The sequence below is a fragment of the Megalops cyprinoides genome, chromosome 25 (genome assembly GCF_013368585.1).
Source record: "Megalops cyprinoides isolate fMegCyp1 chromosome 25, fMegCyp1.pri, whole genome shotgun sequence".
NCBI classification, from domain to species: domain Eukaryota; kingdom Metazoa; phylum Chordata; class Actinopteri; order Elopiformes; family Megalopidae; genus Megalops; species Megalops cyprinoides.
The window spans coordinates 11409864-11435698 of record NC_050607.1 but is presented as its reverse complement, the minus strand read 5'-3'; the positions used below and the strand labels follow the sequence as shown (position 1 = coordinate 11435698).

The 25835-nt window shown below is 44.6% G+C and overlaps 1 protein-coding gene across 1 annotated transcript in view; it reads right to left on the bottom strand.

The window, feature by feature from the left end:
* LOC118772022 (IQ motif and SEC7 domain-containing protein 3-like) overlaps positions 1-25835 on the bottom strand; it is a 50575-nt gene that overhangs the window by 8096 nt on the left and 16644 nt on the right. Inside the window, exons 3-9 of the mRNA XM_036520257.1 lie at positions 23154-23315; positions 18720-18842; positions 11592-11758; positions 8360-8499; positions 3895-4020; positions 2468-2567; positions 387-548 (exon numbers count right to left, since the gene is read on the bottom strand). Of these exons, the coding sequence (XP_036376150.1) occupies positions 387-548; positions 2468-2567; positions 3895-4020; positions 8360-8499; positions 11592-11758; positions 18720-18842; positions 23154-23315 (980 nt within the window). The remainder of the gene's footprint in view (positions 1-386; positions 549-2467; positions 2568-3894; positions 4021-8359; positions 8500-11591; positions 11759-18719; positions 18843-23153; positions 23316-25835) is intronic.

Here is a 25835-nt window from a genome sequence, read left to right as displayed (position 1 = left end):
GCACTGCTCAGAAACCTCAGATTAAAATGGCTACTTGCCTTATGTATCAAAAGCACAATTAATATGGCAAAAGCATGCCGGAGATAACAGCAGTTACTGCTCAACCACCTGGCCTCATCATGCTGGTTATCCCTTCTCAATTTTTAGCCAAGGCTTGGCAAGAAAGATCTCTTTGAGACACGAGGATGATCTCACTGTTTTAGTTTGCATGCTTATAGTCATGACACAAGATGGTTCCTAATCTAAACAGTGCTGTCTCTCTTACACACACGCACGCACACATGCACGCGCACACACACGCACGCACGCACGCACGCACGCACGCACGCACGCACGCACGCACACACACACACACACACACACGCACACGCACACGGGACACTCACATTCAATGCGAATCTGCTCCATCTCGGACACCTCCGCGATGGATTCCTTCAGGTCCTCCACAAACTTCAGCAGCTCCTCAGCGCTCTGGGCGCAGAAGTTCAGGACCTGCTTCTTCTCCGATCCGGAGAAGGGCGACACGATGGTGATACCGTGGGGGTAATCTGCCAGAGAGCACAGTGGGGACATCAGAGGACAGCAAGACTATCCGCTCACAACGCAGGCACTTAATGCAGATTGAACCCGATCACTTTTCCCCAGGGAGATATAAAAATGCCACTACTGATACTGCCATTTCATCTTTCAAATGAGAAGATGCGAGACCGAAAGCATTTTAATGGGCTCATTTACCCTTTACATTGACCCACATTCATATTTTCCATTCTAATATGTTTGTGACCAGTAGTGTTGCTAGGCACTCCATCAATTACACAGAATGAAAAGTATACATACACATCGATGAAGGTTACACTTCTCATTACATTTGTCCTCAACTACAATTACAATGTAGTTACTGTGCAGCATCACGTTGCACTCTTATTACATAATAATTTATAACTATTACAAGAGCAATTACATTGTAGTTCTTTTGTAATAGCGTGCAGTTACACTTTTGTTACCAAATCTGTTACAGTGTGACTACACTGATATTCCTACAACAATGTGAAGTGTTACCTCCATTAAAGCTCTTAAGCTTTAATAGTGAACAGCTGCTGCAGGTTAATTGTAATTTTGGTGCTGATCCTTAGTTTACATATAATGAAGGGACTTGCAGAATAAAATGAACATACTTTTTCACTGATTAATTGGGAAATAATTAAAGAATAATTTTTAATTAGTTGTCTCTTTTTTTCTATGGAAATCATTTGGTGTGGAACTGCTTGGAAACTTTTTCTCAGTATTTGAGAAAAATATTAATTTTTCATTTTTTAATTAAAGGCATAAACAGTCAGACAAATATAAATGTATCTATAATGTAGCAGATGGTATGATAAATACTACATTATTTTTTGGTGTTGCGTGTGGTGAATACAGACTTTGCTGAAGAAAGGAAAAATACGTTTCTCATATTTCTCAGAGAAGCACCTTATAAATTATACTGTTAAGGCTGAGATTCTGCCCTGCAGTAAGATCTCAGCAAAGAAGCAGGGACAGGACTCACTGTCTGAATGAGGAATGAGATTTAAGAGACTGTGTTGAAGAAACTTCACCTTCCAATTAAGTTTTATTCCGTCACCGATACATAGAATCATCCAATGAATGCAAGTGGTCAGGAAGGGAAGGGTGGGGCAGGAAGGTGAAGTAAGACAGGGGCTACACAGGTCTGGGACCTATCCCCCCACTTGACTCAGTCAGGCAACTTTTATGAAGGAGAGGGGCAAAGCGCTGACCCTCCCAAGGGTGGCCTTTATTTCGGTTCACACTACCTGCTTTTAATGCCGCTAACAACATCAATGTGTCATTTTATTTGTGCACGCAATCACACAGCCATACCAGCTTTCCCAGGATCTTTTTTTCCCCTCTTCTCCTGTTTAATGGCGCAATTGATCAAAGACAGGCCGAGCGAAAATACAAATTTGCTTCATAAAGAGCACTCTTAATTAGGCCCCCAACAGCGAAGCCATTACAACAAACAACCTTTTGTGAGGGTGTAAGGCTTAAAGTAATGACTCTTCCAGGAGGCGATTTCGCAATATCCCAGATAAAAGCCGGGCCACTTAAACACCGCACGCGATATTTCATTCCGTGGGATTTCGCAAACACTGCAATCAGAGTGCTGAACAAACGAAAAACACACGAACCAAAGGGAGCGATTATCTTCAGCGCGCTCCGCGAAAACAAGTCGCTGCTGAAAACAAAACGCACAAAACGCTCCGCGGAGGAACGCGACGGAGCTCCGCCGTTTCCAGACACTTTCAAAGGGAAACGGCGCAGACTTTTTCCGGCCTTTTCCCTTTCTTCCTGTTTGTTTAAGATTCTTCTTTCACTGCCAGCACTGGCGAATGAGCCTCGTACTCGGCGTCCTTCCCCTCGGGGTGGGGTCGAACCGAGAGTGAAGCGAGAAGACAAAAGCAGGGCTTACATTCGTTTTCAAAGAGGTGGAACTGCATTCCCAGAAGGCCCATGGCTTTGCAGAACGTGTAGGTGGCTGAGCTTTTCTTCTTCGGACACAATTTCAGGATCTGAGAACAAAGCAAAGGCTTGATGTCACTTTTTAACAGAAATGGATGTGAGCAGGTGGAGTTTGTGCAAAAGCAATTATCTGAAAATGTCTTTTGGTGTACAATTGTGGGGAGTAACCAAATCACATGGATACAGACTTCAATTGTGCTGATTGTCACAAGTTTGCTTGTGTGAATACGAATTAGGAGTGTGATTGATGTGGGCAACGCAGCCCTAGGAACGCAATCTAAGACAAACAAGAAGGTAGGATCTCTTCAAGGTCAACACTTTCCTTTTCCATTTTGTTAAATTGTGTAAAAAAATCACTTTTACCAGTCATGGCCATTATACAGAAAAGAAAACACTGTCAATCAAACGACTTCTTCATTGTGCCTGATGTTTCCCAAAACACGTTCCCTCTCTCAGACACAGCCATAAATCAAGCAATTATAACACTTTAATGCCAATTCACCAATAATTCACTGTAATATCAGCTTTTAGAAAGTAACAGGCAAAATACACATTTCCCTTCCCCCTCCCTTTGATAAAGATTAGGATGAGAACTTGCGTAATTATGAGAGGACTTAAATACTTCATAAAGATTACCTTTAAATCAGCCTAATGGAGACATTAATTATAGTGGGCCATTTCATTTATGATTAATTCCCAGGCACTGTGTCTGGGTGACTTTGGCCAAAATTAATGACTTTTTCATGCAGCATTCCATATGACGCAAGACTGTATAATTGACCCTCGCATTCATTTTCAAAAGCTGCTTTTCTAATAATTAATGCATTATGCCAATGCCAATACCATACGTATCTCTCATATCACTGACAGTCAAGTTTCTAAAAACTCGAAACACTACCAATGCACTGCAAAAAACAAACCAACATTTCACAGCTAAAAAAGACATGTTTGCCTTGCCACACGTCGATGAAGCAGGAGCCATCCTTTATGCCCCTGTCCTGCCAGTATACTAGTTTTAGACATTTAGTACAGAGGCATCTTGCAGAGGTGACCTGCAGGATCTGACAATGATGATCTGAGGAGAGGGGTCTCACTGTGCAGGGTAGTCCTGAAGCACATTGCTGGGGTTCTAACTGCAGGTATCAAGCTACAATCTGATGTATGCGCAGTTTAGGTAAATTAGGTAAATAGGTTTGTACAGACCAGATCCAAGACACATAAAACTTAAATCAAACCCTAAACAGGTTTGTTTTACATCCTGTATATACATTATCTGTATCTGGTGTCAACACAGTAATAAGGTTCACAATAATAAGGTTTGACTGGGTTTGCTCTCTTTGACACCTGACCCTGAACCAATGAGAGGAGGGGTCTCACCACAATGAGGTCGTTGAAGAGGAACACCTCCCTCTGGTGGGCGGCCTGCTTTTGGGCCTTGTTGACGTCGGACACTTCGAAGAGCCGGCTGCAGCACACCAGTCTCCGGTGGGGGACGGAGAGCACCTGTGGGAGAGGGTGGAGCTTAGAGGGATGGGCGTGGCTGTGGACCCAGTGCTAATCACCTGGGTGTTTCAGCTACATTTTGATCTTTGGCCCCTTACAGACGAAGTTAGCAAGAGATTACATCTGTTTGTTGCCTAGCTAGCAAGGTAGTTTCAGTGTTCATTTTTAATAATGGCTGTTGGCTACCTTGCAGGATTTGGTCAGATTCTTTAAGATTAAAAGTCAGGCTGTGAGCTTGCTGGCAGGCTGACCAGCTAACTAACAAAAACATCAGCCTACCTAGCTGCTTGCTATCAACCTGCTATCAAGCACAGACACGTACAGATGCATCTACAGAGAGTACAAAAAACTGTCTCTGTTGTGATGCATTTAACTCAATGTTTTCCAAGAACATTGTGCTCATTAATGAAATCTTACGCGTCTCAAAACACCAGTCTGGAGCTTCTACTTTGCATTCTGTCCTTTAACTTTTGCTGCTGGCATTCCCTCCTTATAGTTAGTGGTTTACAAGGAATGCGCACACACAACTATAATGTGCACAAGTGAATATAATCAAGTAGCATAAAAATGATAGATGCAGCACACAGCTAACCCCATCCGAACATGAGTCAGCCCCTTATACAGAGCTGTGACAATGAGTGCACACATGTCATAGTAAGAACAAAAGTGCCAGTTGTAAGTACAGCACATCAAATCCCATAATAAGACTACAATATGCTAACAGCATGTGTCACGCAATTCTGAGAGCTGTGGCATTTCACTGCAAGTTCAAACCAGCTTTCTGGGTGAAGCCATCTAACGCTGTCAGTGACTCATTGTCACTTAAAAGAGGCATTCTGCTGTAGTGAGCAGAGCATATTGATTGGTTCATGTCAGGTAATCACTGACAGCTCCACCCGTTATGTAGTCCACAAAGCTTCACTTGCACAAGATTCCTGACCTCCCACATGCATCATATAAGCTGTCCATACGCAAAGGGAAGGGCATAAACATTTGGACTCGGAGAGCAGAGAGGATAAACCAATGTGCTGAGCACAGGCTTGAGAGTTAGTGAGCCGGCGTTTCCTAAAGACTTCTCAGGCTCCCTCCCATTGATTCCTCTTTGCTCCATTGATCTCTATAAGCGGGGACTCAGATCTCTGCATCTGAGGCGTCGGATAATAGCGGTACGGACAGGAGTCAAGTGTTTCTGTGTTTCCCTCGCCCTCCCCTCTGGCCCCCCGTCTTTAATTAGGCGTGCAGACAGAGACAGAGGCAGAAAGACTGATGTACTCAGGCAGCCCGCGCTGGGAGCGTTGAGCCTCCGCGCAGACAGAACTGCTGCGCAGATACGCAGCCGCTACAGCTACGACGCATCCCATCTGCACCCCCTTTTCCCACAAAATCATTCTCAACGAGGGTTAGGGAGGAATGATTAAACTGTTGCGATTGAGCAAACACTCATCTTAGTGAGGTGAGTCATTGCTCAGGTGGTCAGGAGGGTCACTCCAGGGGTCCTAACCTGCCCCCCCACCCCCCCCCAGGAAACTGCCCCCCCCACCACGACAACGAAGAAGAAAATTAATACGACAGGTCAGAACTCTAATCCACCGACCCGACTAGCGCTGTTCCGCAGTGCGTGACGCCATATCCCGGGGGGATTAGAGCCGAGCGCGAGGGTGGGAGAGGGACAAAACGAATTACATTGTAATTGTTTTAAAGGAATCTCTGCTTCTTCCCTTTGCCCTGACAAAAAAAAGGGGGGGAGGGGGGGTCAGGACGAGCGGGTCTTTGACGCAATTGTGCGCGGCATTGTGTCGGCGGACGGAAAGCCTCTCTCGGTAATTCGGAGCCTTTTTAAGCAGATTACACGGCAACGGCCTCGTGAAAACGATCCGGTACAGAGAGATCAGATCCCCCCCGTCTCCCCCTCCTCTCTCCTGCACCCACACACTCCTCATTCCTACAGGCAGGATGCTGCTGGCAAAGGGTTGCGCACAGTGATCAGAGGCTCTTATTTAGGGCATGAAAAACATGTGAGGAATTCATTAAATAAAACGGAGGCCCCTTCTACCCGCCATTTAATGACAGATCGAGAGCTGTGAGGCTTAAATAAGTTTTGCGTTTGGCGCAGCAGCTGTACCTAACAGCTCTGAATCTACGTACTGCTGCCTGTTTCCTACGAATGATAAGCTTGCCTGCGTTTTTCTGCTGCGCTGTATGTGACACTAGACTCCTCCAGGTTACACAACTGCCGCTGTTTTTACAGTGAAAATTTGCATGGAGTCTGCGGGTGCGATTCATATTTATTCCGTAGGAAAGAATGAGCCCATGGAAAAAAAAAAATCTCTTCTGCGGTACAGGGCTGTCAATCTGGACTCTCAATCTCTCCACCTCCTCCTCCCTGAAAGGCTCCTGAGTCTGTGTTCTTACTGTCACAGAGAGGGAGATGTTCATCCTCTACGCGCAACAACCCCGCACGCAACACATGCACACGCTCTCCGTAAATACAGCCTGCCATATTGACCTGCTGTGAGCATCAGAACAATGTCACAGTGTGACAGTAACAGCCCAATACGTGCATTCATTCTTTCAGTCATATATACAGGAGTATACAAAGGGTTAATCCATGGGCAATCCATCAATAATCACTGATGTCTCAGTGTAATACAATATATCTATATTATACTGCATGCTGTGAACATAATGTTCAGAAATATTGACATTAAGGAGAACAGAAATGGCAGACTTAAATGCTGGTATTAAATGGCGTCTATGGTTGATTACCCTATATCAGTGCTTTATCATACCATTATCAATATTATTCAAGCTTGAAATATACTGCAGGCTCTCTTTCGAAATAAGTCAATATGTTTTTTTAATTCAAAAGTCACACATGCCAAACGGACGGCCCCTCACAGGGCTTACCGGTAAGTACTTTGTGCATTCAAGCAAACAGCTTCCCTGTATTTAATTTTCGCCAGAGAGAAACCCCGGGTACCCAGTGTCACAATTACCCGGGCCCACAAGCGCACGCTGCGCTCGCAGTCGTGTTTCCCTGGCGACGGCTTGATTTCCACAGCTAACGAGACAGGGCGCCACGGGGCGGATGGAGGGGCTGCTCGCCGAGTCCTGCCACGGAGTAAACAGCCTCGTCTTCTCTCCACCCCGTGTTCCTTCATTTGTTCGACTGCCGCATTTCAATGTTTCCAAGCGGGCAGTTCAATCTACCGCAACGGCGTCGCCAAGCGAAATCAATAATCAGCGTGATAATCTAAAACGTTTGTGTAAGGATGATTATCGAAGGCAATGCAAGTCTTTTCCAGCAGGTTTCACAACTGCGTTCCCCAGATTACAGCAAGCGAAAATACCTGTGTGAGAAATGGGGGAAAGGAAAAAAACTAACAATTATCTATAATTAATGATAAGTATCGCTAAAAGCTCTGCAGTAGAGTGACTTGGCTCTGACCCTGCAGTGATAATATTCCTGCTTAAACTTTTTAACTTGAGTCCCTTACTTCTGTTCCGACGGTGAAGGAGAATCTCAATGGAGTCAGCAGTTCCTGAGCTCTCTCTCCCCCACCCACACCTCTGCAGCCTGGGAGAGCCCTGATAAGACTGCACTCCCCCAAATTAACAGAGGGGACTATATTCAGCAGGAAGATTAGAGCTGAGCACAGTGTGCTGTGCCTGAGACACAGAGGAGGAAATGAGACACTGGGAGTGAGAGGCTGGGAACGCCCCGACTCTCTAACTACACTTCCACCGCTGGGGTTACAGCCAACACCAAGAGAAGAGCAGACATTCTCTGACATTCTGGCCTCCCTGCATCTCAAAGTATAAATAAATTCTTTTTAAAATGAGGCTTAAACAGAACTGTGAATAAAACCCAGTATATAATGATTACATGACGTTAAGATGTATGAAAATCCAGATTTGTGGATGCATGTGTTTTGCCCAGGGCACTTCATTTCACTGTTTGAGGCTTCCTCTGCATGAGATTCACATTCTAGTCCAAAACTCATGCTACAGATGCTGAAGACTGATCCTCTGGGTTTAATCAACATGAAGACCTGTCCTTAACTTTGACAAATAAATTAGCAAAAGCAATTAAGAAATGGTGATAAGTAATAAATTTAAAAAGTGTCAAGTTTTCAACCCATACGCAATATGCTTCCAATAATTTTGGCGATGGCTGACAAACTACTTTGTGTGTAAAAAGAAGGACTCAATGTTAAGGAGAAGTGCTGAGTGAACCCATGAGTGCCACTGTTTTCAGAGCCAGCCTGAATGGAAGGCTGGAAGGCAAGTGGGAGTGGGCCGTGCGTGACGGTGGCCGCAGCGAGGAGGGGGGCCTTACGGTCTTCATGCCCACGATGGACTGCTCCACCTTGGTGACGTAGGTGACGTGGTCCTCGTTGGAGCGCAGCTCCCTCAGCTGTATGCGCTCGTAGATGCCCACCACCATGTCCCGGGGGATGTCGGCTCCGTCGTCCACCCCTGGGGGAGCACAGACAGGGAGACCGCCGCTCTACACTTCACTGTGGCATTTGTACTGCAGCGTCACCGGGCAGGACGCTCGACTCTTTGCAGGTGAAGACACTAGGCCGCCTCATTAGTCAGAGCTAATCAAAATGTCAGTATTTCTCATGGTTCTCAGCTGGAAGAAATTCATGTCTGAAGCACGCAATGTAGCATGCAGAGCGACAGACAGAATCCTGCAGCCTATCATTACCCTTCAGCTTACAGATGAGTGTCACACAGCAAGTTACTACCCACAATCCAAGCCAAACCAACCTGCTGTGACAAAAGCATCACCCACCGCTCTCTGTCTCTCTCTCTCTCTCACACACACACACACACACACACGCTGTCACATACACGGGCATAAACACACTTTGATAGCGGGCAGGATCAAACGCCGGACTCCTTGTCTCCATCCCAGTGGCAGACACCTCATTACTGCAGCTTTTTGATGTGCTGCTCTCTGTATTTCATTATTAGGTGCAAATGAGGAGATATGAGATGATGAATGCTCATTGTCTGCGGGAGGAGCCATGTCAGGGTTTCTGTGACTTTCTCCCTCCGGAAAAGGTCACGAAATGTGCCACCGCTTCAGGAGGCTGCCACCCACACGCGGGCCACAATCAGAGACGAGCCGGCTCAGGATACTGTCTCTATTAGTGTCACTGTGTGCAGCGCTTATTAAGAGGAACTGATGTAACTCCTTCAACAAAACACTTCGTTGTTGATTAAAGACTGAGGGGCAATGATTAAATGGTAACAGAACAAGCCAAAAATAAAAGACTGCTGTTGGCTCCCGTCAGAGGCAGTAGACGAAGGGGACTTCAAATGTCCTGTTGGGAAGAGTTTCTGACACTAACACTGACAATGACTGCATGCACTAAATATCAGTTAGCGTCACAAGCCTCCTAACCACTAGAGGGCAGGTGCATGTTGTTTCAGGGGGGCTTACTGTTTTTCCATCCATTATCCCAGACCGAGCCTTTGTTGTTAGATTAGCCACAACTGCAGCTGCTGCAGCTCAAGCTGAGAGATGCTTTCAGACATGAATTAGAATTGAGGGAGCCTTGTAAATGTGAGTGCGGGAAATCTGGAGTGTTGATCTCTAAATTCAGACAGCCGTCCTCTAAAACTGTTATATGAGAGAGCTTTCATCACAATATTAAATCAGACGGGGGCTAATATATTAACAAGAAAAGGATGTTAAAACCACACCAGTGGTACTGTGTAACAGGAAATGAAATGGCTTCTGGACCCAGGCTATCACTAATAAACTGCAGAGGGACCACATGGGGTCAAAGGTCAGTAAGTGCGCATTGAGAGAACAGAACTGGCAAAAGGTAATTAGGAGATTTTAAGGCTGGTTCTGGATCAGTAGTGTTTCGCAGTGGGAGTATGTCAGTGGGGCACACTGGACCGGACTCAGATCAGCCAAGTGAATAAGAACACCAATGAACGAATAAAGTTAGGAATGTGTACGGAAAATCTCTTTATGTTTTCCAGCATTTTACTTTGCTACTCCTCTCATCTAACAAGCAGCGCCATCAAATAATCTAGCAAAGTTGCCACATCTCAGTGCCATACTTCTGATAGAAAGCTTCTTCAGTATTGAGGGAGAGGATGTACAAACTCAGAATTTCTCCAAATCATTATTTTCCTTTTTAAATAATGGTTTCAAAGTAGTCAAAGACATGATGAAACACTTCAGTAGGAGAAATTGCGTGTGATGAATTTGATCTACTTCAGAAACAGCCCACATGTCAAAACAGAGCGTTCTTTCATCTCCGGTGGGAGGGGACTTCCAGGGAGACAGGGGACGGGGGTTTCACACTGCAGGCATGAGGACGGAGACTGATGTAAGCTGGTGTCAGCGCTGTGTTTGATGTCTGTCTGGGTTGGGTGTCACGGCCCCCCGCGGGGATTCGGCTGTCCCTGCATCAAAGCCAGCTGAGGAGCACAGCGGCCCCAATACTTGCCCTTTCACTGGTTACCCTTTCTCCAGCTACCCTCACAGCCCCTGTGTACAGTAATGCTCCACATCCAGGTATCCAGGGGCAACGGGTGAAAAAAAAAATCCTGAGATGGCACGACTGTCAGTAGTGAAGCTGGTCATTGAGAATGGAAAAAAACAACAAAGAGCAATGAGGCTCTGTCTTGCAATATTCCCAAAAGTGTCTGCCATTCATGGCTGGTCTAATTAAGTCAGCATGCGCTTGACTGACATTCATTTATTTTATTTACTCAATTAGATAAATAAGTGGCATTGCGATGAAGAGCTCCCGGAAACAGCGGCAAAAAGAGGAAGAAGAGGAAAACACAGTGGGCTTGCAGTATCTGTCACAAGCTTGAAATTCTAATTTGCTGCACATGCCAAAATTGATTTTCAATTTTAATTAAATTGCAAAGAGGAGCGAGGAGGACTCTATTAAAGGCAGCGGTAGACGTTATATTTATGATTGATTTCAAAAAAGATAATTACATGCCACACTTGCTACTGAAAGACAAATATAATGTGTTTCCAAAAAAATCATCAGTCTCGTGCAGATGTTGGACAACCCCTAAATAAAAGATAAATATTGTAACCTGTAGACTGCATCTGATTTTTTTGGAGGTTGCCATTTGCTAAATTATAGTCAATCACTAGGCTACATTGTGATGTCATATAGAGTGGGCGTGTTAATATCTAAGGAGGTAATGGGAAATCCTCCTTCCTGATCCATCTGTGACATTCCAGTCAATATTTAACTTGTGGAGCAACACCCTTTGGGATTGTGGAAGTTTGTGTAGAACAGCAATGGAGACAGCCTAACATTTTGCTACTATGGGTTGCTCTGACAGGCTCATCATCGAGTTTCCTCATGAAGTTACAAAGCCTCAGTCTACTGCACCTGGCTCTTATTTAATGTCTCACGAAATACTGAATATTAATATTTCAAAGCAGAGCCTTTTATTTCAGGCATGCCACACATCATCAAACAAAATTAATTTGTTTCACAGCTCTTCCGCCCCTCAGCCTGTACGTGGCCTGGGCATTAACACTGGCTGAGCTCGTCGATAATCTCACTCACCTCTCAGGTTGCGGATGAAGTCCTCCAGCATCATCTTGCGGTCGGGCTTGATGTTGGGGCTGTACATGTCCGTGTTGAGGAGGATGATGGCAAAGGCCAGGATGAAGATGGTGTCCGGGTTGTGGAACTGCTGCACCACGTCCGGGTTGCACATGCAGTACCGCTGGCTGGAGGTGAACAGGAGGTGAGGAACACCAATCATGATCAATGGCGTCATCCTCACTCACGCCCATCGATCCAAAACTCCGCCTTTTAAATGGCCGATTTCATTTTTCTGCCAGGTTCTGGGTCCACACTGTTAGTTTTCCAATCTCCCTTCCCATCTCACATCATTTTCTCAAGTGCTCCTCTCAGCCCTGTAATTGTTACTTTCCTAATAAGGCACACTGGAGCGAAATTGTCCTCAATTAGTGGCTAACTCATCACAAGAGTCTCCGAATGTGTTAGAGATTAGTGCTGTTCCACTGAGAACATCTGAGATCCCTTGTTTTGAGTGATGTTCGATTTATTTCAAGTGACCATGACTCCCCGAAAACAGATTCTAAGAACCTTGATTATTTATTAAATGCAGTCATTTCACACGCACAACAGATGTTAAAGTCACAGATCAAAAGAAGCTCATAGATTCTAACAGAGGCTGTGCTATTGATTTCTCATGTCAGAGGGACCACATTTAAATGAGTTATAACTGTGTATTATCATTTTTATACATATTAGTACAAGCAGTGATGAAAAATGTTTGGAGTCCCAGAGGAACCCATTTTTAACCTGGGAGAACACTATGGAAAACAGAAATATCTTTTTCTTCTTTCCAAATGCATTAATCTTTCGTACACACTGACACCTAAAGAAGTTGGAGAAAGAAAATGAGAGAGTATGTGCAGTATAAGTATCTATAAAGGTATAAAGAATGTCATCTATGCCTTCTGGTGCTAATGACATAGTGCCTCAGTTCATCTTATAGCTGGAACTTCAAATGAAAGTCTATCAACAGTACTGAAGGGGCAGGTGTGGACAGAAACCATTCTTATGAATAATGCAAGACTAATTACAGCAGAACTCCCCACTTCCAGAGGGCAAATCACCTTGTCTTTGGAGAGCTGAAAGTACGGAATGAACAGTCCAGGAAATTCAAATAAAAACATGGGAAACGTTTCAATAATTTATATGTCCTCAATCTTTAATTTCCTTCCCTGTGATGTTGTCAGAGTATAAAATTAAAAAGATGTATCTGTGCAGGCAGTATTTCATCAGCAAACAGTCTGCATGTGGGTGTATTTTCTCAATGCACTGCAAAGCCTTTGCTGCCCAGATACTTCTCTCCCATTGGCTGTGGAAGGGAAGAGTGTCTGTGCTGTAGGAATCCCTCCATCGATTACGGGGAAGCTTAGAGGGGCTTTGCCTGCAATGCAGCTGGCCACACACGTGCACATACACAAACGCACACATGCACACACACACGTACACACACGTACACACACACACACACACACACACACACACACACACACACACACACACAAATGCACATGTGCACACACACACACCTCCACACACAAACACACAAATGCACACCCCCACACACACACGCACACACCCACCCACACACAAAGCCAGCTCCTCAGGAGTCCTTACCGCTGGCAGGCGGAGTCTCCTTTAATGTGAAAAACAGTGAACAGCAGGGTCCTGAGAGAGCCATTCTCTCCGTGTTTCCTGTCTTCTCTCACCCCCAGAGCGCCCACAGCATCGCTGGGCCAATGACAGCGCTGCGCTCACACTGCAGCCGCTACGCAACCACACCTGACCAGCCTCTGCCTCTCCCAGCGCTCTCATTAGGGCCAAACACTGCCAGCGCAAACAGGCCTCCTTCTTTCCTTCTGCATGAACAATGCTTCCTCATTAGTTATGAGAAGCAAAACGCAGGCTGTCATGCTTAAGTCCCCCTGCTTCCCAGGGAGTGATTCATACTACGGAGTTCTTATCACCTACAGCGAGCAGGTTAAACTGCACAAGCCTCGTGCTCAGGTATTAATGAGGATCAGAACATGATCGGGGGTAAAGATATACTTTATCCACTGGCATGCTGGGTGAAGAAAACCAGATGGATGCGTTTCCCAGTCACCCCTAGAGTCCTTGGTCAGGGATTTGTTCTCTTGTTTCTGTAATGGTCTGTGGTGTTCTGTAGATTTCTAAAGGATCTATACCACCTTCTACCTTCAGGACCTGCTCCTTTCTAAATCTACAGTTAATGATGCTGACACCTCTCCTGTATATTTATAGTATTTTCAGTAACATGCCTGTTGCGCACAGTCTCTATGTTGTTTCTATGACACGTTTATACTGCACGATGTCTAGTGCATGGTCTGTTTCCATATCATTATATAGACTCTGACTTGATTTTCCTCTCTGTGTTGAGACCAGTCAATCAGGCTGGCAGTCTCCGCTGTCAGGACACTGCCTGAGGAAGCCGTGTGTCAATCACACTGAGAGCACCTGAGAGCAGGTATAGGTATACCTATATAAACTATAGGTACACAGTACCCATTCTGGTGTCTGTTACATGGGTCATCATTGCTGTCTATCCTAGACCAACACATTTTTCTCATAAATAAATGTTTTTTGGTTGTCTGCCAGAAGTTTGCTCCCTCAGCAGTGTGACCATTATTGGTCTATACAATAAATATCCACCAAGAAGATAAAGCATTTGATTCTGAATAAAATTTGAAATTAATCTAGCCATAGGGTTAGTCATAATGCTGTTGAAATGTGGTCATATAGTTTGTTATTTGATAATATTTTACTGAGAGGCTATTAGTAAAATTTAAAAGTCACATTTCCTTTTCTTTTACAAGTACTATCTTTCAAAATATTTCATAAGTATGTTTCATGTTAGTTCAAAGTTAGTCAAAGTATTGAAATTGTATTGCAAGCAATGTTAACATGTTTTAAGAGAGTTGTGAGTTAAACAGACCTTAATTTGGATTGAAAAATCTGGGTGGTCACAGCTCCTTTACGGGAGCCATAGTGTCACCACTACATGTGTCCACACTTCCTTCAGGACGGACCTTTTCCTCTCATCTCCCTGACTCTCTGATCAACTGACAACTAACAGGAAAAATGTCTTCAGAATTCTATTCTAATTCCATAATTAAACTGTCAAGGTTAAGACTCTTCCTCCATGCTAGGCAGCCAACAGAAAATGATGGCCTCTTTTTACTTTGTAATTACATTTCTTGCATAGCAAAGGCTATTTAAAGGGTCCCCTGTTCTTACATACAGTAATAACAAGGTCAGTTAACGGTCAAACAACATCACCATGACATTGGGATGCACAGAAAGCATACCGTATTCTAAATATGACTATATTCTAAATAGTCAGCCATCCCCCATACATCCATTTTATGTCCCACCAGGACATGTTCTATTTCTGATGGACACAATGTTCCAAACTACCTTGACTGACACCCCCCAGCCCAGGTCACCTTTACCCTCATTGGTGGAAGTTTCTCTTCCTGTCTCCCTCAGTGACAGCACATTGTGTGTGCATGAATATACATGCCTGTGAGAACTGCAGAAGTTAAGAGGCAGCCTTGGAAATATGGACCAAAGAAACATGGCATAAGTTCTTAATGCACTGAATAACTTGGATCTTGAGTTCATGTTCCACTTTTCTGGATGAGAACCCATAACGCTGTTTCAACGTTCATATGGAAGAACATGCTTAAAATGGCACTGTAGTCACAAAATGTATCTTATCTAATGTAGCGTAATAATGTATAACTTATCTATGACTTCATAAAATTAGTAAATTTGCTCTTTCACAACTCTTGTACTGGTGGGCATTTACAGCAATATCTGAAAAATATTCATTTAATCAGCAGCTTAGATGTTTTTAGAAATGGTATGATGGATAAAACAACAGTACAATGTAATCAGACTGTGGTTTCAGGGTGTGATTAAATGCAAGCCTATAAGCACTGAAGCCAGATGAATGTGTGGAGTATGAGTTGTCAGGCACCCTGAGAGATAACCTTTGACCTTTTCCATCAAGGTCCAGTCAGCTGTGTTCCACCACACTTTCTCTACATAACTCAGCCTGGCTTTCAAAAAGAGGCCCGCTCCCTGAGCTAGCTCCTTCTATTCCTCCTCCACCATATGAACAGAAGCGATTAAACCCGGAGGGAGGATGAATGTGGGGGTGGGGAATATTCATTTCGGCATGAATCAGACCTGGCCACGCTGAATTTATGACTGGGGATACCTTGCAGAAATATTAAAGTCATCTGGATGCAATTTTGCGGTAAAGATGAGACAGCCCATATTGGCATCAATATAAATTGTCCAGAGGACCCCCGTGTCCCCGCTGCCTCTGATTTATGAAGCACACGTGGAAAATATTGCCTGGCTGGCACCTTCAGGGCTTGTGAATCCATCCCCAGGGCTAACAGGGGGCTATATGAAGGCCTGTGAACCCTTATCTTCTTACATCTGGTCCAGGTGAAATGTGGAGGGAGGTCCCTGATTAACAGTTAGTCACGGCCCGTAGCTTCAGAGGGGGAGTGAGATTCACATTATTTGTTTTTTTGACCCAAAGCACCAGGGATCCAGTGGACATGAAGCAGGATTCCATTAACAGTCTGACAGAGACCCTCACATGGAGAAACAGCATGAGCCTGACTTACACTGCCCCACTCTAGCTGCTGGTGCATTGGACTTCCTCAGAGTTTAACTTTTCTCTACACCCACCTACAGCATGCACCCGACTTTATCCATAAATGAATGAAAGGGATTGCTTGCCAAATCTGTTGCAAATGGAAATGATTACATGCAGATCTGGTGTACAGAATAACAGGTAAAATATTCATTTTCTAGCATGAACTATTGATGATATGCTGCAAGACCATACCTAGCTAGGAGTAGGCATAAAATGAGCATAGGATGAACACATCTACTTCCTTATTTATGGCTTATTTATGGCATCTAGGGCTGCCCAACATACTGTCAGCTCAAGTCACTGCTGTGGAAATGCCTCCAGCTGGCCTGCAATATTTCCGGTCTGTGGAAACATGTCTGTAGACTTTAGGTCATCCTGGGCCATGCACGCCTCTAACACAGTGTGTCTCAGTGCCCTGGAGACCCTTTATCCAATGGGCAGCTGATACTGGGAGCATGTGACCCCTCTGCCTGTGACCTGCACTGTCATAAGAGACAATAAAGAGCTTGCGGTCAAACAGTCGATATGAGAAACAGTGGCTCAAAATGTCTGTATTATTCAGTGAGTGTCCACATGAGGCAATGTGAACAGATTTATGGTGTTTGCACAGCAACACCTGCTCATTAAATGAAAACAAAGCACGCTGAGATGCAGCTTTCCCTGGTGCATTGGAGGGACCATATCTCCTGTACATTTATGGTGCAATCGATGTTTCCTTTGAAAATACATAAAACATTACTCATGCACTGTACTCTAGAACCCCTAAAGGAAAGTGTTTCCACGAAAAAAACAGTATCCCATTAATAAAATATTTGCCCAAGGTGTTCTGACTATTGTGCTCTCTCTATGATTCATGTGTGCATTGAACTGGATGATTGGATTTACAGTCTCCAAGGGTCACCACTGAATATATTAAAATCATGTACAGTAGCAAATATTTCCAGCTTCAGGTGATTCAATATGTAGCCTCTAACTACTACAACGATAATAACCAAGTGTAATGTTAGTAAATAGTAGAATAATCAAGACACAAGTCTTTATATGTTTCAATATATTAATCATGTCAGATTATTAATATACTAAAACGTGAGATGGTGCTATATAGAAGGTACTACTCTGAGTTATCTCTGATGAAAGCAAAATGTGGTCTCTGCATCTGAAGAGTGATGTGACATCTGGGGTTTTAATGTAATATACTCCTCACAACTCATTTTCACAATAACCACTTTCTTCAGACACTCAATCTTGGAACATCATGGAGTAAGTAAGATCTAACAGCAATTCAGATTAGCCCACCATATGCCATTTAAGATCTGCACAAACTATGTTTATGCACATGAATTATGCTCTCTAAAACGAAGCACAAAATTAGCTATTGATGTTTTTATTCCTGACTTATGAATGGATTCAGGTTCCGACTTTGATTATATTGCTGAGTATTTTATGTGTGTTTTGACAAACAATTAATGAGCTGGCTTTCTCTCTGACATCCATCTACTTTGCCTTTTCGGCAGATTTAATAGTGTTTACGGAGAAGCCGACATTGATGAACAGCAAGGAAATTTCCCCACAGGAGATCCCTGCGTGCTGATGGAGTTCAAAGGAAGGAAGTAAAGGAAGAAAAGGGAAGTGAGACAGAAGTAAGAACGTGAGAGCTATCCTGAGGTACTTTCATTAGAAGACAGACATTCTGCCGTTGTTTTTTTTTTTTTAGTTTGTCGCATTTTTGTTGCAGAGACATAGAGGGGATCAAAGAGGAAGGGGAAACTGCTGGAAACTGCCTTGGTTATGTAACTGAGGATATTTTTAAACCATCTGCACTATTTTATCAGATATTTTCTCTGCACTCTGTAGAATGGCAGCTGAAAACAATATTACCCTCTTATCCAATGCTGCTGATGAGCCGTAGATATACTGTATGATTGCAGCGCCAAGTCTTATCAAAACAGATTGGGTTTTTTAGAGGCAAAGCACTGTATTTCACTGTCATTAAAAGAAAAGTAATATTCAATAATTTTATGACTCAGCTGCATTTAATACATAGGTGGGTTGGGTGTGACCCACTGTAGCCATCAATGACTTTTACAAATCCCACAGGTTTTTGGCAAGACCATGTCACTGCATTGTCCTGATGCAGTCCTGAGATTGCACACACTCCATTCAGTGTGTAGCCCCTGGCATTGTGGGACTTGTAGTGTGAAAAGTAGACTCATCAACTTGCATGTGAATCAGCATGTGCCTTGCCCTGTGCTCTCACGAGGGTACAGGGGTTGTCATGGGGAGACAAGCTTAACGGTTAATTGGAGTTCATGAGTAGTCATATAAAAAGGGGGAATAAAAAAAAACATAGAGCCTACTCCTGGCCCATGCAAGCCAGCAAAACTCTGAAGCTGTGGTCAGAATGGACATCATACCTGAAAGCCTCAATGAGTCGCTCCACCTTCTGAGCCTCGCCCTGAACCCGAATGTGGGCCTGGAATTTCCTCAGGGCCTCGTCCAGCTCCATCCCAGAGAAGTCCATCTCATCCACCACACAGCTGAAGGATTAGAGGGGGACACCAATGCTGAGCAGGGTCCTTCATTCATTCTCTGAAGAAAAATATACTGTACCTTAAAGCTATTTAATGCATGTATATAATCAGACCTCTGAATTAACCAGCCAATGAGAACATGAGCATGAACCCCGTGGAAAGTGTTTTGTTGGACACACTGAGCACACATCAAAGCAAAATGCCACTGCAAGGCTGATTCACCAATACGGAGGCACATTACCTGTGATTCATACTATCACACAGCCACCACAGGAAGAAATCTACATATGTTGGTATTCATGAAATGTCTGCACCTCAGTTAGTGACTCTGCCATCCCAGCTGTGAATTTGACCTGAGGAATATTTATTACACTGAAGTTTGGTGGGTTTACCCTTGCATTGTCAATCCACCTGGATTTTGAAGCATTAGACACACATGGACGCCCACTATATCAACTCTGCATTCCAATAAGTCCAGGGCAAGATTCCTCAGAGCAGAAAATCTATGTGGGGAAGTACAAACAACTTCCAGGACCTTAATTGAAACCCAGAACTTGAGCGTATTTTCTGAGCTTGTTCTTTTTGGTCAGGCAAAATGAATCACTTGTGATAACAGTACCACAAACTTTAATGTCTAATAAAAGCAATCTGAATTTAATTGCTGGATATCACTCTGAAATCAGATCACCAAAACTCTAAAACATTACACCATTCTTAATAAGTTTCAGCTAGTATTCCACTAAAGAACCCTGGCACACCATCATGTTTATTTAAAATGTGCCGTCTGAAAGACTTTGTAACAAACCGCTATGCATAATTATCATTGTTCATTTCTCACCATTCTTGGAGCCACACACAATTAACAAAGTGAATGCTGGAACATAACTTGCATGCATTATTCTGAGGCAAATGAGGCTGGTGGCAGAACAGGGCCTACAAAGTTAATGGCGTATTTTAGTGGCTGGTAGAGCCAGGAGGCTACTGAACACCAAAGCACCAAACACAACTAAACAGGCCACAAACCTCGTGACTTTCCAGACAGAGGTAGGTAACAACAAAAAGCAACAACACAACAAATGGATGCAGAAGAAGAGAGCTTGGGTAGGTGTGCTCCTCTCTTAGAGAATTTAAGGATTGCTTCCCCCTGCCTCTTCACTCAGTTCCACCTTGCATTTCTGCAGTGAAAATCACTATAATCTGCATGGAAACATTCACAGTCTCTGCTAGGGTCCAAGCCCACGCTGATTGGGTTCTTAATTAGTATGTTTGACAGGTACCTGTGTGTTGTAATGTTTGCATCTAAAGAATGCGCCTTAATTAAAAATATGCACAAGGCCCCAGTCGGGTTAAATGGAACTAACCTGATGGAACAGCAGTTGTTGATGGGGAGTGATGAGGAAATTGCCAGGTAGCACGACCGATTTTTTTCCCAAGTGAACAAGTGTGGAGTTGATTACACAAATATGTAAATACCCCTCGGGGGTGCTGCCTTTACAAATGACACTTCAATAGGGTAAATGACCTAACAAGGCTCCACACACCTCTGCAGTATCCTTCCCTCCTGCTTATAGTTGGTAAAATGAGGACACTGACCTTACACATTTCGGCCGAGAGCACTGCCCCAGTTAAGAAGGCGGACCTGTCTGGAAATCCCGAGCCGTCTCCTCCAGAGCATGACTGGAGTGTGAGAGGCGCCCGCGGCTTTGTTAGAGGACCAGGGAGCTGCCCCTGACTGCCTGTGTGAACAGGGCGGGACTCCAGGGGAGGCATGGGAGATAGTGCTGAGTGCCGTGACCCCTTTCAGCCTGCTGTGATCTCCCATAATGCACCGGGAGGGTGACACACAGCTATGCTCTCCCAGCTATGCTCTACATCTCCATCTTAAAAAACAAGACTGTTGATGTCCCCCCCCCCCCCCTACAGGTGATTTCATGGGTGTTTTTCGTGAATAAGCCCAGCATTCTCTCACCCTCACTGTGTTCATAGTGTCATTTTCATACTGTTGCCATTTGTTAAAGCTTTGCCACGTGCACAAAGGGAAGTGACACAGAAAAGGATTCAATGTGATTTTTTTTGTTCAGAAATGGATTAAGAAACTCATTGGCATGGCGCTTACATAATACTGATGGAAACAGAAAAGGAGATGGATAAAATTGTTAAGCTTAATGAATCTTATTAATCAGGAAAAGGTCAAAGTATTTACCATCAATTATGATTTTTTGCTTACAGTAGGTGAGGCCCTTATTCAGATAAGCTTATATGTAATACATAACACCTGTACCCCACCTAAGGTCTGAACGCACCACCAACTCTTGAAGGTCCCAAACCAACACTCCAGACCTATGCCAAAAAGTACTTGTTTTGTGCATCTTTATATGCATCTTTGATTTTCCCCTAACACCTTCACCCTATACACATAGAAGTGGTATGAAAATTATGGTATAAATCAGAAAATATTGAAAACTGTGAGCTTGTTCTTCCTTTTCCCAGGTGTTTATTTTTTTTATTTTGTGAAGAGTTGTAGGACTTGTATGGATTTATTGGAAAATTTCACACAAACGAATTATTTGATTTGCTTCCATTAAAAAAAACAATCAGAAGCTCAACAACGAAAAGCTTGCCACGGTACAGCAAAGCTGGTCAGCTCTGGAACACTACCTGTAAGAAACACTTTGGATAATTACCGAGCCAGAGTGCATAATATAATGGCCTAATTTGTTTTGTCCTGAGCTTGCTAACTGCATCAGTGCACCAGCTATTGAGTCAGTTCTGTCTGTGATACATGACTTGATGCTACATGGCTCTGTAAGTGTTGAATGGCACATCCTGAAATGTGAGGGGACAGGATCATTCCCTATAGTCATTGCAGTGCTTCACATGCGGAAGTGATGAAATGGGATGTCCACTGTTATTACTGAGGTGCTATTCATTTCCCTGTTATGGGAGGGTATTGAAATCCAGCAAAGGAACAAAAAACTTCCACATTTTGTGTGGCAAAAGCACAAGATTCTGCACATGTGCAGGAGCCAATCGGAATGTCCGTGAGGGGGGAGGAGAGACGATCTGCATGAGCCGTCTTTCAAAGACAATGAAGTAAATCAATTCTAATGACCTTTCACGCGCTGAGCTGTGCGTTCCCTGTTGACAAAGCCCTTTTGTGAGCTAAGACAGTGATTGAGGCTTAAGAGACACAGAGCACTTGAAAGATATGTCCGGCACGTTCCCACTGGGACTGAATAATGAGAGTATTTTTAAAAAACGCTGATCAACGGCTCCTTTGAAAACAGCTTTGAACTTTTCTTTTTTTTCCCTTAAGAGCTCTTTACTCTTTGTTTTGTCAGGTCTCTGATGCAATCTGTCAGCCGCTGAAGCACATGTTTTCATCAGACACAACATTCCTCAACCTGCTGCCTCAGATCTGAGATCAGACCTCTCATGATACAGTCATGACTGAAAAGCCTGAAAGGGTTTTTGAGGCAGGGACCTTAACTGCTACCCATGAGCACCAATTACAGCGCTGCATCCTTAGCAAAAACACAAACTCTCTCTCTCGTCTCTCCCACTGGCCCGCTGCACTCTCTCTCTCATCCTGTCTCTTCTCTGTGTTCCACCTGTGACACAATGTGTGCCGTACTCTCTGTGCTGGCATTGATTTTATTTCCTGCCTGTAACCTGCGGTATGGTCCGGGTGATGTATCATTTTTCTATAAAATGTGTGGCACTTTAAATCAAGGCGGCTGAGCTGCTGCCGCCGCAGATTTAATTAAAAGATGTTGCCAATCTGCTGGGGCTCGCTGAGGCCATGGAGGGAAAAAAAAACCCCAATAAAAACAAACAGGAACAGCTTGATGCAGTTCACCGTTCAAAATGTCCATGTCTGCTGTGCAGCGGTAAAATGCTGACTATTATCAAAGTATCTATAAATATAACATCTTGTGTGTTGCCATGTGCTTTAAAGCCTGTTCTTGCAGTGGGAGGCAGAGAAGACAATATGTGTGTGGCTTCCAATGCACTGATTAGAGATCTGTATTGTGATCAGAATGGGAAATGGGCTTTGAGAGGCAGTGATGTGGCATAGTGGCAAGGAACAGGGCTTGTAACCAAAAGGCTTCGGGTTTGATTCCCTGCTGAGGCACTGCTGTTGTACTCTTGGGCAAAAAACTTAACCCAGAATTACCTCAGTAAATATCCAGCTGTATAAATGGATAATGTAAAAACTGTAACCTATGTAAAGTGGCTCTGGACAAGGGCGTCCGGTAAATGACAATAATGTAGTGTAATGTAATGTAATGAGAGACTGGGTGAACAGATACTCACTCCAGGACGTCTCTGTTGAACTGCTTCTTGCTGTTGCCCAGGAACTCGCCGATCATCTGCCGGCTCAGCCCCTTCCTCTGCAGCAGGAAGTGGGCCACGCCTATGGGCGTGTCCGGGATGAACCCCCGCGAGATGAGGAACTGGATGCCTTTGTCTGGGTTTCTGCAGGGGAGGACAGAGAACAATCCTTCATTACTTTATGCAGCTGGATGTGCAAGCTTTTTTAGGCTGTGACTCCCTGTAATGCATGAAGCTCTGTGTTGGTCTGAGCCAGACTGCTTTAATTGTGAAGTCGGATTTTCTAAGCAAGCATTCAATCTTGGTCAGCCGAACGGAAAGACCAAAACTCTGGGGTTTTCGATCGGCTGCATAATGAAATCTCCAAGCAATGACACATTCCTTCGCTCGCCTTGTTTAATTATTAATGAATTATTGCATTCCTTAATAATAATTATGCCAGCGTGGCAGAGCAGAACACCGCGATGCACTCGGATTTACAATTATCTCTTAACTATTGAACATAATTCAATCCAGCATACTGTGTGAACCCCTCAGGGCTCGACTACATGAAAAACAGATGGAGCAACAAACGAATGTCCCTGATACAGTAACGACCCGTGGCCCATCGCTGAGAGAATAACATGTCAAACACTTAACGTATTAATTGCTGAAACAGCACTGCCATGACTGGGATCTGTCCCACCCACAATTTCCTTTGCTCGTAGCTGGAGTGGCACACAGGAAACCTCTGTCTTAAACACAGTATCTCACTCCCTGGCCCACAGCTCATCCGAATGCACTATTTATGGCAGCGTTAAAGATGTAGAAATCACGCCACACACCCATGGGAGCTTAATGCATACTCCCCACCCTCCTATCATTTGCATGCCACTCACATAAGAAAGACACGCATGAACTTAATTCACGGGCTGCAGATTGTGGTGCTGAAAGGACAGCTCCCTGGTGTAGGCTGCCTGCCCTGCAGAGAAAGGGCCGGCTGTAAAGGGCAGGTCCGCTCATCCAAAGCAGTCTCGCACATGCATGCAACATCCCTACCCGTAACCCAGACTCAAGCCCTAATCATATCAGAATGTATACACTAATGCGTTTTGTTCTGCTTTTTTAAACAAACAAAATGGATTGCTCCAAGCTTCATTTCTTTTACGTCTGGTTTGTTCAATAATGACAAATGTCATAAACCCCACTTTGAAATTGCTCTCTTCGATGAGTTTGGCATATTGCATTGCGTACTGCATTGCACATCATTTCCGCAGAAAGAAATCACTTGGATGTTGTAGTCTTTTTATAGAAGGATCTGCTTCTGGTTGAGTACTGCTGGGAACTATGCAGAATGCCCCTGTTTGGCACAGTTCTCTGCATTGAATGGTTGAGGCCAGCTAATCACTGGACAAAACTCAGAGACTTCATCTACCCAGAACACTATATCTAACCCATAGACTCACAGGCACATCTTTCAGTCACGCGTGGCTGACACATGGCAGGTGACCTTGGTCTAGACCGTGGGTCTTCCCTGAAGTAGGTGATGTCATGTTTAAAGAAGGGGTGAGCTGGCGTTTCCAGGAACAGCACAGTCAGCACCCTTCCTGGTGCGGAAAGATCCAGAACAGAGCCAGCACCTTACACAGCCAGCGCTCCACAGCAAATATTCCACAAGCAGCCCTACTGTAAAGTGCTCTGTGGCAGATCGCTGGGCAGGGCGCCGTAACAAATAAAGACTGATGGATTCATTGTTTCGCAGACCCGTAAATCCTCCGCGGGGGAGGCAGGGGAACGTGAAGGCGCTGCGCGGTCTTTCACCGGCGGGGAGGAACCGGAGCGGGGCGGAGCTGCTGAGGTCAGGCCGCTTCCTCCCAGCCGCCTCCCAGACGATTTACGGCCGCGATTTACGGCTCACGGAGCAAGTGTTCGACCAGCTGCTTGAGATATCTCCCCATTCTGCCTCTGCTGAAAGGGCAGCAAAGGTTGCCTTGCTCCACTGATTCCCCTTCACTGCTGTGTTTGTAGCCAGGCAACAGCTCCTCGCATCACTCTCGCAGACAGATGGGCCTGCGTTACCCATCTCATGTGCGTCTGCATTTCTGCCAGTGGCTAAGCAGCCCTGGGGAACAGAGGTGCCCCTCGCTCGCTGGTTGAACCGGGCGGCTCCCCCAAAGTAACAACCCTGCCATCGTTTTGCCATCGTTTTGCTGCAAACACGCACTCATGAGAGAATCCACCGGGTGGGTCATTCCATTCCCATGGCGGTGCCTGTTCTTCCTGTGAAAGGCTATGGCAGGCCCGTCAGCTGTGCAGAGACAGAAGCACTCTGCTCTGTACTTCCTTTCCAGATAATGCGCAGCTATCTGAGCCCCCCAGCTGCTGAGTTATGACGCGTGACAGAGAGCAAGAACGCCGTGTAACCAGACACCTGTGCTGAAGCATGTTCCCACAGAGTGGCTCAGAATACAGACAGGAACTAATAAAAGTCCTGTCTCTGTTTCCCTCCTACACCAACTCCCAGAACATTCGCAGCTAATGGAGATTTAATGTTTGTGCTGCAGCGAGGTGGTCCCTGGCAGGCTACGTGTTCAGGTGAGCTCCAGCCATGCTGCTGGGCTATGCACATATACTCTATGCATAAGACACCCTGTGCTGTTGGCATGAATTATAGTGCATTATTTA